The sequence below is a fragment of the Hylobates moloch genome, unplaced genomic scaffold (genome assembly GCF_009828535.3).
Source record: "Hylobates moloch isolate HMO894 unplaced genomic scaffold, HMol_V3 SCAFFOLD_12, whole genome shotgun sequence".
In the NCBI taxonomy this organism is placed as follows: Eukaryota; Metazoa; Chordata; class Mammalia; order Primates; family Hylobatidae; genus Hylobates; species Hylobates moloch.
The window spans coordinates 802475-819066 of record NW_026652287.1 but is presented as its reverse complement, the minus strand read 5'-3'; the positions used below and the strand labels follow the sequence as shown (position 1 = coordinate 819066).

The following is a 16592-nucleotide window of genomic DNA, read 5'->3' as shown; positions in this document are numbered from 1 at the left end:
GGTGCGCTGGAGATACACAAGTGTCTCTTAAGTTCATTTAAACAAAACAATGAATTGTTTGGAGAAAAGCCTTCTCACTTGCTCACTGGACAGATATTCGTGGAGCGCTGTATTTGCGGTACCACCAGAGGCCTTGGGTGGACACGAGCGAGCTGTCACACAGTAATGGGGGGATGCATGAGGCACATGGGAATTCCTGAGGCTGGAGGGAGCCTGAGTCCGTGTCCCCGGAGCGGGGGCCGTGGGCAGGATGAGGGTGCAATGAGCGTGCACCACGCCCCAACCTTCTCTGGCCAGCAACCGGCTGGCCACAGTGGGGACTTCTGTTTTTTTAATTTAAACTTTTAGTAACTACAGCAACCTAGGCCCCTCTGAAGCCAGCGCCACCTCGCTGGACCTCTCTGGGCCCCGTGGCCCACCCCGCCCCAGGCTCTCAGCTTTCCTGCTGCTCAGGCCCGGACCTCTCAGACCTGAGCACGCCCTGGGACCTGGGCTGGGGCAGGTCAGTCACAGGGAATTCACACGTGTGCTCTGAGTTTTAGAAACGACCTCCCTCACAACCAACCAACAAAAGGAAAACTTCCCGTCGCCGTCCCTGGCTCCATCCTCCATTCAGAGCCCTTTTTCCCGAGGGGCAGGAGGGCCAGGACCGCGCCAGGCGGGGGCGATTCTCCTCTCCCAGCAGAGTGAGTCCAGCGGCTGCGACGCGGACGACCGTGCTCCCTGGTGGTGACCTTCACCTGCTCCACGCCCACAAAACAAACAGCCCGGCGTGCCTTAGCGCTGCCCAGGCCTCGTGTGGACACAGGGGTGGGCCCTGTAAGCGCCTAGAGAAAGTAGGGGCTCTTTGTCTCTCTCTCTCCCCTTCCCATCTCAAGGGGCTTGAAAATGTTCTTAAAGGCAGAAGGGTTTGAATGCCCAGACAACTGAACGGAGACAGTTCTTCCTCTTCTTTTCCTTGAGTGTAGAGGCTCTGAAATTTAGTGTTTATGAGACTTACTGTGTCTGCTGCACACGAAACCATGGATGCTGTCTTTTATGTGCAATTGAAGATATTCAGAAGGATGGTTTTTGTGTATAAACATTTTTTCCTTGCCTTGAGCGCTGAATTCAGAAGCAAACCCTGACGTACACATAGGAGTGACTGCACAGAGCTTCCTTAGTGAGCCTCCCTCCAGGGCCTTATGAACTTGAATCTGCACACATTCCTTAGGAGTTCCTTGCCAAGGTCAACCGACATGCCAAAGAAAGGCCACTGGGCCAGCGGAGGCAGCGTACGGGGAGAACTTCGGATTCTGGGCCCCTCCCCACCCCAATGGCCGTCCCGCTCCTCCAGCTCCCATGAAGACATGGACTTCCTTCCACCAGGCCCCTCCCAGCCAGCAGAGGGATTCCAGGAAGCAATCAAGGCAGGGAAAAGGGATCAGTCCATCTTGTTGTGGATTTCCCCCTCTCCTTTCTGAACTTGGATGGATTAGTATCGAGTGGGAGCTCCCAGGAATCAATTTTGCATCCTGGGATGTCACGTTCTGGAACAGTCTGTGATGGAAGAGCAGGCCGCCTCCTCCAGGGAGCCTTCTTCCACACCTTTTAACACCAAGAGCCTGTGCCAACATCGGAGCGGGTAATGCTGTTTCAAACGGCCTCATGGGGACAAACGTCAGGCCTCTACCGCACCACCCTCCCCGTACGGCCTCACCGGGGGTGAGAGTAATCTTGGTGTCTCCCATCATTTCCTGGGGCAAAGATTGACCGACTCTTGGGTTTAGACACTGTAGGCCCGCTGGTCACAGAGAGGAACGCAGCACAGCCTCATCACAGAGGGGGATGAAACCTGGCCTCACCAAAAGGTTGAGGGCAGAGACAGAGGCAGACAGATGGCAGGGGCCGTTCCAAGAAAGGCTGACAAGGGAGGAAAGCTGGGATGAAGGAAAGAAGGAGAAATGATTTTAAAAGAAAGAAAGGAGGAAGGGGGAGGGAAGCGAAGAGGAAGAAGGGAGGGGACAGAGGACAGGAGGAGGGGAGACGGGAGAAGGCAGTGGGGGCGGTGGGCTGTGGGGGAGACACGCTTTCCTGGAATGCTTCCTTATCTCCCGCCAATGTCAGCAAATCGGATCATGGGTCCCGGCTTTTTCCACCACCAAGAATCCCGGCCGATTCTCACCTTGAAGGGTGAGGCAGGGAAAACGACTCACAAGGCCGAACTGCCCTCGTGGTGTTACACAACCTCAGCGTCCTGCCAATGTTTTTATGTAATCCTCCGGCTCTCCCCATAAAACAGACCATAAGACCGTGGCAAGAGCACTTCAATAGAGCCATGTGCTACTGCCGGGCACGCCGCCTCCCGGGAGATGAATAGCACTGCCGGGCGGCCGGGCGGCTGCTTGAACTACTTTTCTCCTCTCGTGGTTCCAGCTGAATCAGAAAGATCAGAGAAGCCACAGAGCTCACCAAGCACAGCTCTGCGGGAAAGTCAGGGATTCTGTGGGTGATGGGAAGGCGCTCGGGAAGTCAGGGTGCTCTGAGCCAGACAAAGCTGGGACAACCCCTCATCATGGGGGGGGATTCAGCTCCCTCTCCCACCCCACGGCCTGTCTGCAGCCCACCCTCAAGAGAGGGTGCGGCTCCTGAAGGAAACGCAAGACCACCCCCCGCCTTTGCCCCCACACACAGCAGGCACATCCGGAGCCCCCACCTGCCCGCGTAACCCCAGCTCCCATCACCTCCCACTCGAGCCTGTTACGGATGCTTTCTGGAGGAGGTTTGCTGGGGCTGCCAAGGCAGAAGCCTGAATCATCGGCACAGAACGGAAAGCCACACCAGCTAGTGATGTAGGTACATGCAAACTTTCTCCTCCTTCCTGGCGCCCCGGAGCAGAGCGGCCTTGGGGGCAGCCGCTCCTCCGGGAAGGTGGAGCAAGTGGAAAAGTGCTTGCTCTCAGTAGCTGTGGCCCTGACCTGTGGTGACGCCGGTGCTGCCTCTCAGGCTGACCTACGTCCGCTCGTGATGAAACAGACCCACCAGGAGCTGGCGGCTTTCATGGATTCTGGGGCTCCCAGGCACCACAACTTGGGTCCCCGGGTAATGAGTCCTGCCAAGCCCCGCTTGATCCTCAACTCCATCCTCCCAGGGGTCCCAGGTCTCAGCCTCAAGCTTCTCCCATAACAATTTTCTAATGCGGCCTCGGGCACCCCCAGGACAGGGGGCCGCCTAGCCCAGTGGTCGAAGCATTTGGGGTGTCTTCCGGCCTCAGGGGCAAAGGACACTGCACCAGCAGCCTCCCAAGGGTGGCATCCCCACCCTCCTCTTTTCCCATCTTCAAGAGTGGAGGGGTCGGCGCAGCCTAAACCTGACGGCCCCCACTCCTGCAGCGCCAAGCCAGCCCCCCACCCCACACTCCTGGACCTAGGCACTGCCTGCTCCTAGAGCAGCTCCAAAGAGCCTCTGCAGAAGTTCCCTCGGAGAGCAAGTTTGTGTCATTGTGGGGGCAGGGGGACTCCTCAAGTCTCCACTGGAGGGGTGGGTGCGGGGGGGGGCGGCCAGGTTGCTGCCCGCTGCTGAAGGGGCCTCCACGGCCCTTCCCTTTCCCCTCTCCTGCATATTCCCTCCCACAGGGGCGCAGAGGGGCGCGCACCCGAGTCCGACCTGACCCATCGCACCCGGGGTGGCCGCTGTCCCGGGCAGGGCTCCCCCTACTCCGCCCCGGCGCCCCCGCTCACCGTTGAGCTGGTTGTAGACCACCTCCTCCAGGTGGTCCAGGCGCTGCAGGATGGCCTCACGGTCCCCCAGCGCGCCCACCTTGGCCTGTCGGCTGCGCACCCGGCGGTCGCCGCTCACGATGCGCACGAGCTCCTGGGAGCGGCCCTGCAGGCGGCAGTACACGGAGAACAGGACGATGCCCACGAACACCAGGACGTTCACCGTCAGCAAAGTTCGGATCTTCCTGGCCACCGCCATGAACACGGCTGCAGCGGGGGCCTCACCCGCGGGGCATCCCCAGCATCCCCGCCCGGGCCTGGGCTTCGGCTTCGGGGACCATGAGCCGCCCGGGGCTGCGGGGGCTGCGGGGCTCGGCCGGGAGCTGTCCCTTCAGCACCAGCTCAGCGCGCCCGGCCACGGCCGCCGGGGGTCCCCCAGAGCGCAGGGGACTGCCCGGGGCTGGGGTCGCGGGGCACGGCCGGCATCCCTCGCTCAGAGGGCGCGGCCCCGCCCCGGTGAGCGGTGAGGGGGGCCGGGGGCGCCGGCGGGGCGGCGGGGAAGGCGCGGGCGGGCGGCGCTCGGTGTCTGTGCCGGCTCCTGTCCTGCCCGCTCCGCAGCCACCGCGCCGGTGCAGAGTGACGCGGCCTCAGCTCAGCTCATCTGCATCCGCGGCTCCAGGACCGCCCCGCCCCGCCTCCCCCGACCCTCAAGGCCGCCCCCCGGGACCGCCCTGCGCGCCTGCCCCGCCCCCCCACCGCGCCCCCAGGGGACCCCAGCACAGCAGGTCCGGGGGGCGGGGCGCGGGAGGGGGAGCCCGGGCCAAGGGCACGCGGGCGCGGGGGGCGGGGCAGGCGTGGACCCTCCCTCCCCAGGACCCGCCAGACGCCCGGGGCTCCCAACGGCCAGCACGGTCCCAATCGACCCCAAGCTTGACCCGAGGGCAGCGGGGCCTCCGGGAATGCCTGGCCAGGGCGGTGTCGCCGGCGTGAATGGGGGAGGGGGCGGCCGGGGCAGGACCCGGGTCAGGGCCACTCTGGTGGTCTCCTGCCCACCCCTCCCCAAGCCGAACTGCCTCCCTCCCTCTCCCCCGTCCAGGGCTGAGGACTGGGGAAGCTGAGTCCCGGGACGGGAGGGGTGTCGGGAGTGGGGCTTGGGATGCAGCCGGACCTCCCGGAACAGCAGGGGGCCCTGGAGCCACCAGGAGGGGAGAAGGCCCCATCCCTGAGCCAGGCTCGCAGGTAAGACGTGAGGCCACAAACCCCGACTGCCCCCATCCGCAGCCCAGGCTCTGATCTGGCCCCACACTGGCGTTTTGTGGAGGAGACCCTGGAAGCCAGGGGAGCTGTCAGCCAAGCCGCGCAGCACAGGGACCCAACTTCCACTGGCAGAATGCAAGCACCCAGGAGGCAGGAGTTTCACCCGAAGGCAGGGTTCACCCCTGTGTTCCCAGAGATCAGACACATAGCTGGTGCTCAGTAAACATTTGTGGGATGAGGGAATATGATGGAGCATTTATTAAGAGCATGGTTGTGCTTGGCTCTCCATACAGAGATGAGTAAGACAAGGGGCTTCACAGCTCTTGGCTCTGTATGTCCATGTGTGTGCATGAGTGTGCATGCATTTGCCTCTGTGTGCCTCTGTATCTGCATATGTGCACGTCTGTGTTATCAGCTTGCATGCATGTGCATGTGCCCACGTGTTTCTGTGTGCATGTCTGTGTGCCCACGTGTGTGCATGTGTCTGTGTGTATATCTGTGTATGTGCCTGTGTGTCTCTGTGTGCATGTCTCTGTGTGTGCCCACGTGTGTGCATGTATGTGTTTGTATGTATATCTGTGTGTGCATGTGCCTGTGTCTGTGTGCATTGTCTCTGTGTGTGTTCATGTGTGTGCATGTGTCTGTGTCTGTGCCTGTGTGCGCGTATCTGTGTGTGTCTATGTATGTCTGTGTGTGTCTGTGCATGTTCACGTGTGTGCATGTTTCTGTGTTCCTATCTCTGTGTGTTTGTTCATGTGTGCATGTGTCTCTGTATATCTGTGTGCATGTGTCTATGTGTCTGTGTTTGTGTGTGCATGTGTCTGTATGTGTCCATGTGTGCATGTGTCTGTGTCTGTGTGTGCATGTCTGTGTGTTTGTGTTCACGTGTGCATGCTTCTATGTATATGTCTCTGTATGTTCATATGTGTGCATGTCTGCATGTTCACATGTATGCATGTTTCTCTCCATGTGTCTCTGTATGTCCATGTGTCTCTGTATGTTCATGTGTGTGCATGTCTGTGTGTTCATGTGTGCATGTTTCTGTGTATATATGTCTGTATGTTCGTGTGTGTTGTCTGTGCATGTTCACGTGTGCATCTCTGTTCATCTGTTCATGTGTTCATGTGTCTGTGTCTGTCTGTATGTATATCTGTGTGTTCATGTGCCTGTGTGTGTGTCTGTCTGTGTGTGTGCATGTGTCTGTGTATGCACATGTGTGTAGGGGGATCTGGGGGGTTCTGGCTCTGAGCTTAGTACCCTATTCTTCAAATATCCGTTTCTTGGCATCAGGCATGACAGCCTATCCAGCTTGGAGGTTTTCTTCCCCTTGGCTGAGGCTGGGCGAGCCGAACACCCATTTCTTCTTTCTTTGTTGAGCCATTCTTTTCTTCCTCAGGATGTTTATCCTAGGAAATCCAGAGGATCAGAACCAGGCAGGACCCGGCACTGGGACGGAGGCAGCTGTCTGCAGGGCATTTACCACAGATATGTATCACCTGTTCTGAGACGGAGCCGGGGAGGCTGTTTTTAATCATCCGGGAGGTGATTACTATGCAGCCAGTGTGATAAACCCTGGTCTGTTTTTGATCAATAGCCATTCCCATGTCCCTCCTTAAAATGCCGTATTTTTCTGCTTATAAAATGCAGGTTGTAAAATGTTTCCCGACGTTACGAGGACAGCTGCTGGAATAATGATGCAGGTAGCTGGCACACACACAGTGCAAAGGTTTCACCAGGCACGGTCTTCTATGCCTATCACCTGGCCAATACGAGCAGCAGCCACGTTCAGGTGCAATACAAACTGGCGTTACCTAATTTTCCATGTGAGGAAATTGAGGCACACAAAGGGCAACCGGCTTGCTCAAGGTCACGTCAATGGCAAAGCGTGGATCTGGGATTCAAGCCCAGACAATTGGGCTCCAGAACTGACTTTATTAGTCATGATCACTCAAGAGAAAACATCAAGCACTTTTCATTACATGTTTAATGAAAATGATGTTAAAGTGGTTTTGTAGGAGAAAACATTTCATTCATGTAAATACATTTTACTGCATTCTAAAATCTAGCAGGAAAAGATGTGGCCTGCCATCAAGATTTGGGTACGTTTCATTGGAAATACAAGCACACTGGACATGGGAAAATACTGGGGAACTTTACACGGAAGAGAATGCATCTGATAGTCTGGCGAACTAGCATTTGCTGGATTTTTAGGACATACGGGAGGCTGGGTGCGGTGACCTCCCCCAGCAATCCCAGCAACTGGGGAGGCTGAGGCCGGTGGATTGCTTGAGGCCAGGAGTCCAAGACTAGCCCGGGCAACATGGTAGAACCTCATCTCTACGAAAAAATACAAAAAATTAGCCGGGCGTGGTGGTGCACAGCTGTAGTCTCAGCTACATGGGAGGTTGAGGTGGGAGAATCACCTGAGCCTGGGGAAGTCAAGGCTGCAGTGAGCCGAGATCGCACCACTGTACTCCAGCCTGGGTAACAGGGTGAGACCCTGTCTCAACAAACACACATACAAACAAAACACAAAAATATATATATGCTGAGTGCTCAGTGAGTTGTAACATGTGAGGCAGCCCCCAGGGGTGCAGAAATGAACTGCTGAGAAGGCGCATATACCCACGGGGTGCAGAGATGAACCCTGAGGAGGCACACACACCCACAGCTCCCCCTCATCTTAGCACCACAGTGCCAGCCCCACCCCGTCTTTGATAAGCCCCGGACTTCCAGGGTCTCCCTGAGAGAGCCAGCCCCTGCCGAGTCCCTGAACGTAGCTGCAGTCCGGGGTGCTGACCCTTGGCACTGGGAGAAACCCTCACCAGTAGCGTCACCCCCCAGTAAGCCGAGATCGCACCACGGCAGCATCACCGGGGAGGCATCGGCGGACCCCGGGGAGTCACATGGTTGTCACTGCAGAACTTTGGAGGGGTAGGCTCTCACGTGGGTGGGGCCATGGAGGACGCAGCGTGGGATTTAAAATGAACCCAATGAAGGGAAATGCTGCTTCTTCAATGTCCATGAGCTCAAGCCCTGTGGGAGGTTTAGCCTTGATTATTTTGCACAGATCTGAACAGCATTCACCCCCAGTTGGATGTGGCCCTTTCATCGAAGCACAGATTGGAACTCAAGGTCACTGAAGTGCTTTCTGGCCGCATCATGGAGAGAAAGGCATTTTCTCACTCAGGCATCACCCCGGGAATGTGGCGTGCCATGTTTTAGCATCTAAGTGTGTCCCCCGAGGAGGCAGCGTTATGCCGTGATCACAAGTGACCCCCAAATCTCAACGGCATAAACGACACAGGGTGATTTATCATGGGATTGCATGTCCACCTGGGTTGCCGCAGAGCTCTGTTGACTGGAGTCGCTCGGAGCCCCCGGTGCGAATGCTGGATGGCCGGGCCGGGGAGGAGCGCTCAGGGGCTTCGCGCTGTCAATGCCCCACTCCGAGGTGACTCCCACTGCTTCCACCCGTCACCTGCTGGACAGAGACTGTCACATGGGCCCCTGCACGCAGTGGGCTGGGAAGGGAAATCCTACCGCGTGCTTGGAAGACGGGAGAACAGAGGTGTTTCGGTGAGTAGGGCTCTCCCTCAGTCCGCACAGCAGCCTTCCAGCAAATCGGGACTTTATACCAAACTCGCCCCACGCCCCCAAATGCCAGGCTCCCCAGGGTAGTAACGAATGACATATTGTCCAATCAGACTTCAATGCAACCATGTCACAGAAGACACGACTAAAGCAAAACATGACTGGGTGGTGCACATTTTGGTTTTGACGAGGTTGGGTCTGGGTCTCTGCGTCCCTCTCCTGGGCCAAGATCCTCTGGACGTGGAGTTCAGGAATGAGGGTGGGACCTTCCCCAGGAGACCCAAGTGTGGGCGGCGGTTGCTCGGAACAAGTCCTCACTGAGAGTGGCCTCAACAGACACCCACTGGCAGCTCCAGCTCAGGCCCAGGAGACAAAGTGGGGGTCACTGACACCCCAGATTTTTTAATGACTGAATCATGATTTGAACATTGGTCTGCTGGATTTCAAGATCTGTGATTTTTCCGCTGAACACGCTAGCTCCTGGGACAGCAGAGTTTCTTAGATTGGACCTAATAACACATGGATCCCCTCCCCTCCTGCTTTTCTGTATTTTTTTTAAATTATTTTGTTTTTAATTCACAAATATTGTATATGTTATATGGGGTAGAATGTGATGTTGATATATGTTTAAAATATGGAGTGATTAAATCAGGCTAATTTACTTTTTTTCCTAAAAGGACCTTGGCTTCAGAATTAACTTTAATCTTCATTCCACTTTGCTCATATGGCCTTGAAAAGATCAGTCCTTGTAGCACAGCCGGGACTTAAGCTCTGAACCACCAGCAAGGAGGGCGTTGGTCTGAGCCTGCTTTTCCAAGTCCTGTCTTCTCTTCTTGGGTTCAGGCAGCAGATCCGACTGTAAGTGGCTTTAAAGAGACAGCAGACATGTTTGTGGCAGTTTATTCATTGCCCCTGGATGCCACCCTTACATGCCCCCTATGTGACAGCTGGCGGCCCACAGCCCATTAACTCTGTAGATGGGCACAGCAGGCCTCGGGGAGGTGATGTGGGTTCAGTGTGCCGAAGATGAAGAGATGCAGGGGACTCAAACCCACTGGCCGAGGCACCACCCGCTTCTCCAGGCAAAGAGGTGAGTCCCAACCAGTGAAGAGATGTGAGAAGTGATGCCAGGGCGAGAACGTGTGTGTGCTTGTGTGTGTGTGCATGTGTGTGTGCACATGAGCTTCTGTATGTCTGCACCTGCACATGTGCATGTGTGCATGTGTGTGCATGTGCGCCTGAGTATGTGTGTGCGTGTGTACCTTTGTGTGCCTCAGTATGTACATGTGTGTGCATGCATGTATGTGCATGTGTCTGTGTGCATGAGCCTGTCTGTGCCTGCACATGTGCATGTGTGTGCATGTATGTGCTTGTGTGCCTACATATGTACACGTGTGTGCATGCATGTGCATCTCTGTGTGCATGCGTATGTACACGTGTGTGCATGCATGTGTGCCAAAGTATGTACGCATGTGTGCATGCATGTGTGCATGTGTGCCTATGTACATGTGTACCTCTGTGTGTGTGCCTGCACAAGGACATGCAGGTGTATGTTTGCCTGAGTATGTACGTGTGTGTGCATGTGTGTGCATGCATGCCTCTGTGTATGACTATGTACGTGTGTGCATGCATGTGTGTGTGTGAGAGAGAGAGGGAGTGAAGGAGGGAGAAAGAGAAAAAGGGAGAGAGAGGAAGATGGAATGGGGATAGAAGGGAGTTATAATAAAAATGGAGGACTTTGGGTGCATTTTCTGCTATTTTTTTCTCCCGAAAACACTGTAAAGCGGTTATATAATTCGAGTTTCCTCACTGCTGAGATTGCATTTACCCCTTGGGTCCTGACCCAGCTTTGTGATGACTGTGGTGCGATCCCGGTTCCCTGGCAGCACTTGTCAACAGGGTCAAATGCTTGTTCCTTGCTGGTCTCTTCTGTGGAACAAAAACCTCACCTAGGAGGGTTTCAGGTTTTGCCTCAATTTTTATCAAATCTGTAGAGGGCATTTCTGCGCCAGATACTGCTCCAGACACTTTTCAAAAATGCATTCTCTGCACCTTCGGAGCAGCCCTTTGAGGGGGGGCATCCGTGCTATGCCAGTGGTGTAGATGGGGAAGCAGAGGCAGCTGGAGTTTCCATAACTGGCCTGAGGCCGCGCAGTTACAGGAGATGGGGCTGGGGCTCTGCCCGGGCAGTCTGGCTGCAGAGTCCAGCTTTTAAGCTCGTCTCTAAGCTACCTCTGCTGCCATGAACCATCCTAAAATAGATTTTTTTTTATCCTACGAAGGGTTCATTTTTCCTGTTTCCTCCTGGCCCATAATGTGGATACCTCGCCCCTTCATCACAGGTGCTCAGGGTGGTGAACAACTCACCCACCAGCATATTCAAACCACGGCCAAACAGTGGCTGAAAACAACAGCAAGCAGCCACCTGGCACAGGGATCTGTCAGTGGTCTGGATGCGACCGGGAGGGGTCAGCTCTGCGCCTGGGGCCCGGGACCCCGACTGGGGGTGGGGTCGGCTCTGCGCCTGGGGCCCGGGACCCCGACTGGAGGTGGGGTCTGGAGGAAGCTGTGCTCAATGGATGGCCCAGCACTCACGTGTCTGAGGGTTGTGGCTGGCCTTGGCAGAGGCCCGCTCCTGGCAGTGGCTGAGCTGTCGGAATCCAGCACCTGCCCCTCCACGTGGCCTGAGCTTCCTCACAGCATGGCTGCCAGGTTCCGAGCTCCAGCCCCGGGAAAGACGGCCAAGCAGGAGCTGCATCGTGCTCCCCCATTTCCTGTTCTTGATTCGCTCCCACTGGGCACTGCAGCCTTCCTGCCAAGGCAGCTCTCAGGAGTATGGCTGCCGCACGCAGAGGCATTTCCCCACACGGCCCTCCTGTGTGCTGTAAATGCCTTCAGCTCCTCAATGGAACCCGCGCGAGGTGAGCGCTGCTTCCTCAGTGTAAATGCTCCCCTCATAGCTGGTTTCAAGCCGACAGTGCAACCACTGAGGCCAGAGTCAGGAACAACGACTCTGCACGCTCCTGGAAATCCACCCCGGCTCACGCCGGCACCCCGGCCGTGGCTCTGTGGAACTCTCCGTCCCAGGGGACCTTCTCCTGGCTTTCGTGTCGTGCCCCTTCCCAGATTTCCCCACCTCTCTGGCTGTGCCTTCTGTACCTTCCCTGCCAGCCCTGATGTGGGCACGGCTCATGCCCAGCACTCCTCAGCACTTCCTTCCTTCCCAGTTCCGCCCATGATTTCCTCCACGCCTGCTCCGTTTCTGAGTGTGGGCCACTCCCAGGTTGACACCTGTGTTCTATGTTGCACGGCTCAGCACGTGGGCTTGGACAGTGGGAGATGCGCCTTTCCATGAACAGCCCCAGCATGTGGTCCGGCGAGTGGCGAGGTGGCTCTGTGGTGGCCAGGACTGAACCCGGGGTCTTGCTGCTCTGCCACCTTCCACCCAGATCTGCAGCTCAGAGCCGAAGGTGACATTGGGCCTTCTTCTGGCCAGCGGGAAAGAGTTAGGAGAGGAGAGGGCGGGACCTGCTTGTCTGTTGGGGGTGTGGGCAGGAAGCACACAGGCTTCACTCCGCCTCCACAGCCAGGCGTGCGGGTGATGTGGTGGCATGTTGGTGACGTGACAGTGTGTGGGTGACATGGCGACCTGCAGGTGACGTGGTGACCTGTGGGTGACGTGGCAGCATGTGGGTGACGTGGTGACCTGCGGGTGACGTGGCGGCGTGCGGGTGACGTGGTGACCTGCGGGTGACGTGGCGACCTGCGGGTGACGTAGTGGTGTGCAGGTGATGTGGCGGCTTGTGGGTGACGTGGCATTCTGGGCGTGGGGAAAGTGGGAAGCATCGGCCTTGGCTGAGCAGCTGCTGCCACCTGTCCCTGTGTGAGCAGGAGAATGGCTCACAGTTTGCGTGTCAGGGTTCTCCAGAGGAACAGTCACTGGACGTGTGCGGATGTGAAGGCAGCTCATTCTCGGGAATGGCCCACAGGATGACGGAGCCTGAAAAACCCCAGATCTACAGGGAAGACCCTCAGGCTGGAGACCCGGGAAGAGCCCGTGCTGTCATTCAGGTCCAAAGGCAACTGCCAAGGAGGCCCCCACGTCAGGGAGGGAAATCGGTGCAGCTCAAAGTCCACGATTTAAATGTCAGTCTCATCCAAAAACACCCTCGCAGAAACACCCTCGCGGAACCATCCAGAGAAGCGTCTGACTGAATGGACCCCGCGGCCCAGCCAAGTCTACACGTCAAATTAACCATCGTGGGCCACACAGACGCCTCTCTGGGTGGTGCGGACTGTGGCGGCCTTCACGGTTCTCTCAGGCTAGAACTTCCCTTCCACGGGCAACTTTCCCTCCCAGCAGGCCCACGGCCCACACACTACGGCCCCACAACTGTCGTCCTCGGTGCAGGGCTTGGTCCACGGGGACATGTGCACCAGCAGACCCCACAAGGCCGCCCACGCGTGTGCAATCCCTGAGAGAGACATGCTAGACCACGACCTCACAGCCGCTGCCGTGCCTGTCACGTGGAGAAGCAGCCTGAGGGCACAGAGGCAGAGCCGGCCCTCCCCAGGGGAGACCTCGGACGGGGAGAGAATAGGGGCGAGGGGCTGCCGGGTGACAGGTTTCATCTCTGGCTCCAAGGAGGAGGGCTGCCGTTGCCTCCAACTTGCCAGAAGTGGCACGAACAAAATCCTCCTCTCCCTTGAGCTGGGTTGAACTGGGTCCGCATCGCTGCAGCTGTGAGAGTCCGGCTGTGCCCATGCAGCGTCCCGAGCGGACATCACATTCTGCTCAGAAGGGACGTGTCGTCTGGCCAGCATCGCCTCGAAGGCAGGATGCCTCCCCCTTCACCGGGTCCACCTCCTGACGAGACGCATGGCTGGGGCCCAGGAGCGCCACGTGGCCAAAGTTTAGGTCACTTCTGCGGCAAGTCTTGCTCTCCCCGTCAGCTCCTTGGACGTCCCTCCCTGTCACAGCAGGTTAAAGTGGGCTCTGGTGTCCATGTAGCAAGAGAGAAGTTTGGGCACGGATACACAGAGGGAAAAGGCCGCGCAGAGACCCGGGCAGAGGCTGCGGCAATGTGGGGCCAGGAGGGCGTGGCGCGGCCTTGCCAGCTGAAGGCCGGCTGCCTCTGGTGGGCCTCGCCGGCAGGGCTGGAGAAAGGTATCAGCCAGATTAACGGCTGCACAGCCGGCACCACAGTGAGTGGATCCGTTCGAGCAGCGGAGCCACGCCTGGCACAGCAGCTGCAGTAGGAGGCCCCACCTGGGCCAGCCTCAGGCGCCCACTGCTTCCCCAGGACACATCTGTTTTCTGTGCAGCCCAGATGGCTGAGCCGAATGGGGCTGGGGGTGGATCACCACCCCTGCATCTTCCAAGGGCCTGGTGGGGACACCGAGCTCTGCGGCCCCTCGGCCATGTGGTCTTGCTTTTGATTTATGGCTTTTTTTCAAAAGGTGGAATGAGCTCTGATGTCTCCCACCAGCATCTCCCTCCACCCCAGCCCTCACGCCACAGGGCAGGGAGCGGATGTGGAGTCTGCCAGCTTTAGTGTGTCCATTCCAGTTGCACACCTGGAGCTGGGAAATGGCCCTGGGATGCATCCCGGGACCCACTGGGCCTGTGGTGTCAAACCTGAGCTGAAATGGCACGGCCACCTGCCCTCCACAAGCCTCTCTCTAACTGGAGGGCCGCAGTGATGCTTTGGGGCTCCCAGAACCAATGTCCGTTCAGAGCCCGTGTCCAGGAGCCCCCGAAATGTCTAGTTCAGACCCAGTCACCAAAGCAGAAGCCCACAGGTCCTGTCGGGCAGGGCGGGGAAGAGGAGCCCACACTTTCAGGGGGGCCCAGGGCCCTTCCTGAGGGGGGTTGGTCTGTAAACCGCTCGCATCTGAGAACCTGAGACCTGCTGGAAGGGCTGAGACTGGTTTGATGACTCCATTAGACTTTTGTTAACCTAAAACCTTCCTGTTTATGTAGATTAGGTAAAGATTTGGGAGGCCTCCCCTCAGTCCTTGGAAGGAGTGCGGTGGTGGGTCACCGATGCCGCGGGTCCACGATGTCCCCTCACCTTCAGCTTCACTCCAGTTTCTGTCACTCACAGTCAACTGCAGCCAAGAATACAAAAGTCCAGGAGGAAATCACTCACGGGTTTTAAATTGTGCTGTTCTGAGCAGCGCGATGAACCCTCGCGCCGCCGGGCTCTGTCCTGCCCGGGCCGGGCACCCTCCCTGCATCCAGCGTCTCCGCGCTGTACGCACTACCAGGCCGCGCAGGGTCACTCTACAGGAAAAGGCATCACGTACGAGACTCGGAACCACCTGGGGCTTCGGGCATCCACTGGGGGTCTTGGAAATAGCCCCCACCCGCCAAAATGTGGGGGACGACCACGCATGCGTGAGGCTACCCTGACTGCCACTCGGCCTGGCCGTCCACATGGTCACACCTCCCGCCCTCCCTTGGCAGCGGGTGAGTTCTGCCTACGGCTCTGCCTCCCGGGATCCGTTCATCCCGTGGTGCTCCTGCTTCCTGAGGCAGTGACTGCGTTTCCCACCAGAAGGTCTGCCCTGCAGAAGGAGCCATCACGGAGCCCTCCCCGGTGTGGGGCCCCCACCAATGTGTTTCTCCCCGCCGTGGTGACAGCCTTGTCCCCGGGCCCCTTCTGGGGTGGCCAGCAGGTCTAACGACAGGTCCGGCCTGACACTGCAGCCTCCCTGGGCCTCTGGATTCTTCCCTCCAGTTACACCAAGGCAGGCGTGCCATTTCCAGCCCTCTCACTGGGCCACCATGGGGCCTGTGTTCCAGACAGCCAGACAAGCAGCTCATGCCCATCCTGCTCCCTGGGCTGCGGCGTTCCGCACAGGAGCTCTGCGTAGCGAGCCCACTTCCAGAGTCAGCCCCATGCTGCGTTCTGTTCCTCCATTACCCACACCCTTAATATCCACCCCGCATGCTCACCCTGGCCCGATCCCTGGAATGTGCTGGAGCTCCGAGACGAACCCTCCTTCCCGTGCCTGATTCCCGGCATCGCAGCCTTTGCCTGCTGTGGACCGTGTGTGCTCCAGCATGCAGATGAGCTGCTCAGAGCTGCGCAGTGTGTAGACGTGGGCTCTGAGCACTTGGGGGTCTCCCCAAGGAGGGAGGACCAGCCACAGGCAGCTGACGAGCACATGGGAGGCTGGAGGAGGCAGAGTGGAGCGCCGATGTCTGACTTGGGGTGGGGGGACCCAGGCAGGGACAGGAGGAGGGTGGGGGTAAAACACTGGGGGAGGGTGGGGGAGGACCTGCTGGAGGCTTCCACTGGGCTAGGGGTGACGTGAGGGGTTCCAGGAGCTCAGGTGGGACCGAGAGTCCCAGCACGGTCACCAGGGCTGCCAGTTCAGTGTGGTCAGCTGGTGTCTGGGCGCAGGCACCTCCCGGGCTGAGTGTGTGCAGACGAGACTGTTACACAGAGCAGCCCCAGGCCCATGCCTGGCACCATGACAGCTGTGCGGGCCAGACAGGGCCTCCCGCAGCCTCGCCAGGGCACCCACGCACAGCACACATGGCAGGCAGCCTCCTCCTCCCGCTCGACACCTCCCATGCCCCTCCCTGTAGCTGGTCGCAAAGTCCAGGAAACACCTGCCCGGTTTTCTGTCCTGTGGGTGACTAAGACCCCGGCATTGGACCCATGAGGCGACCTGTCTGAATGCAGAAGACACACAGGCCCACAGTCCTGGCCACAGCCCCGAGAAACCCGCTGCTTTCCCCTGGGGACTATTGACCGGCCGCCTCTGTGGCCAGACACAGACCAGGGAGTGCACAGAGGCCGGTCCCCCACTGCAAGCCTGAGATGCAGCGACCTCACCACAGAGCAGAAAGGCCTCACTGCAGTGGGCGCCCGGGGCCAGGATTTGGCTATGCCCAGGGCAGGTGTGACAAAGGGGGCCACATACACGACATCATCTCTCGCTGTCCTGCTCCATGCATCACTTTGGTCAAATCAAACCCCACGGGGTGGGGAATGGGAAAACACCAGAAATTATTTTCCTTGCAGGTAC

The 16592-nt window shown here is 58.1% G+C and overlaps 1 protein-coding gene across 1 annotated transcript in view; it reads right to left on the bottom strand.

The window, feature by feature from the left end:
• The window catches only part of GALNT9 (polypeptide N-acetylgalactosaminyltransferase 9), a 117360-nt gene extending 112923 nt beyond the window's left edge, over positions 1-4437 (bottom strand). Inside the window, exon 1 of the mRNA XM_032168232.2 lies at positions 3720-4437. Within this exon, the coding sequence (XP_032024123.1) occupies positions 3720-3957 (238 nt within the window). The 5' untranslated portion in view covers positions 3958-4437. The remainder of the gene's footprint in view (positions 1-3719) is intronic.
• Positions 4438-16592: the final 12155 nt, after the last annotated feature.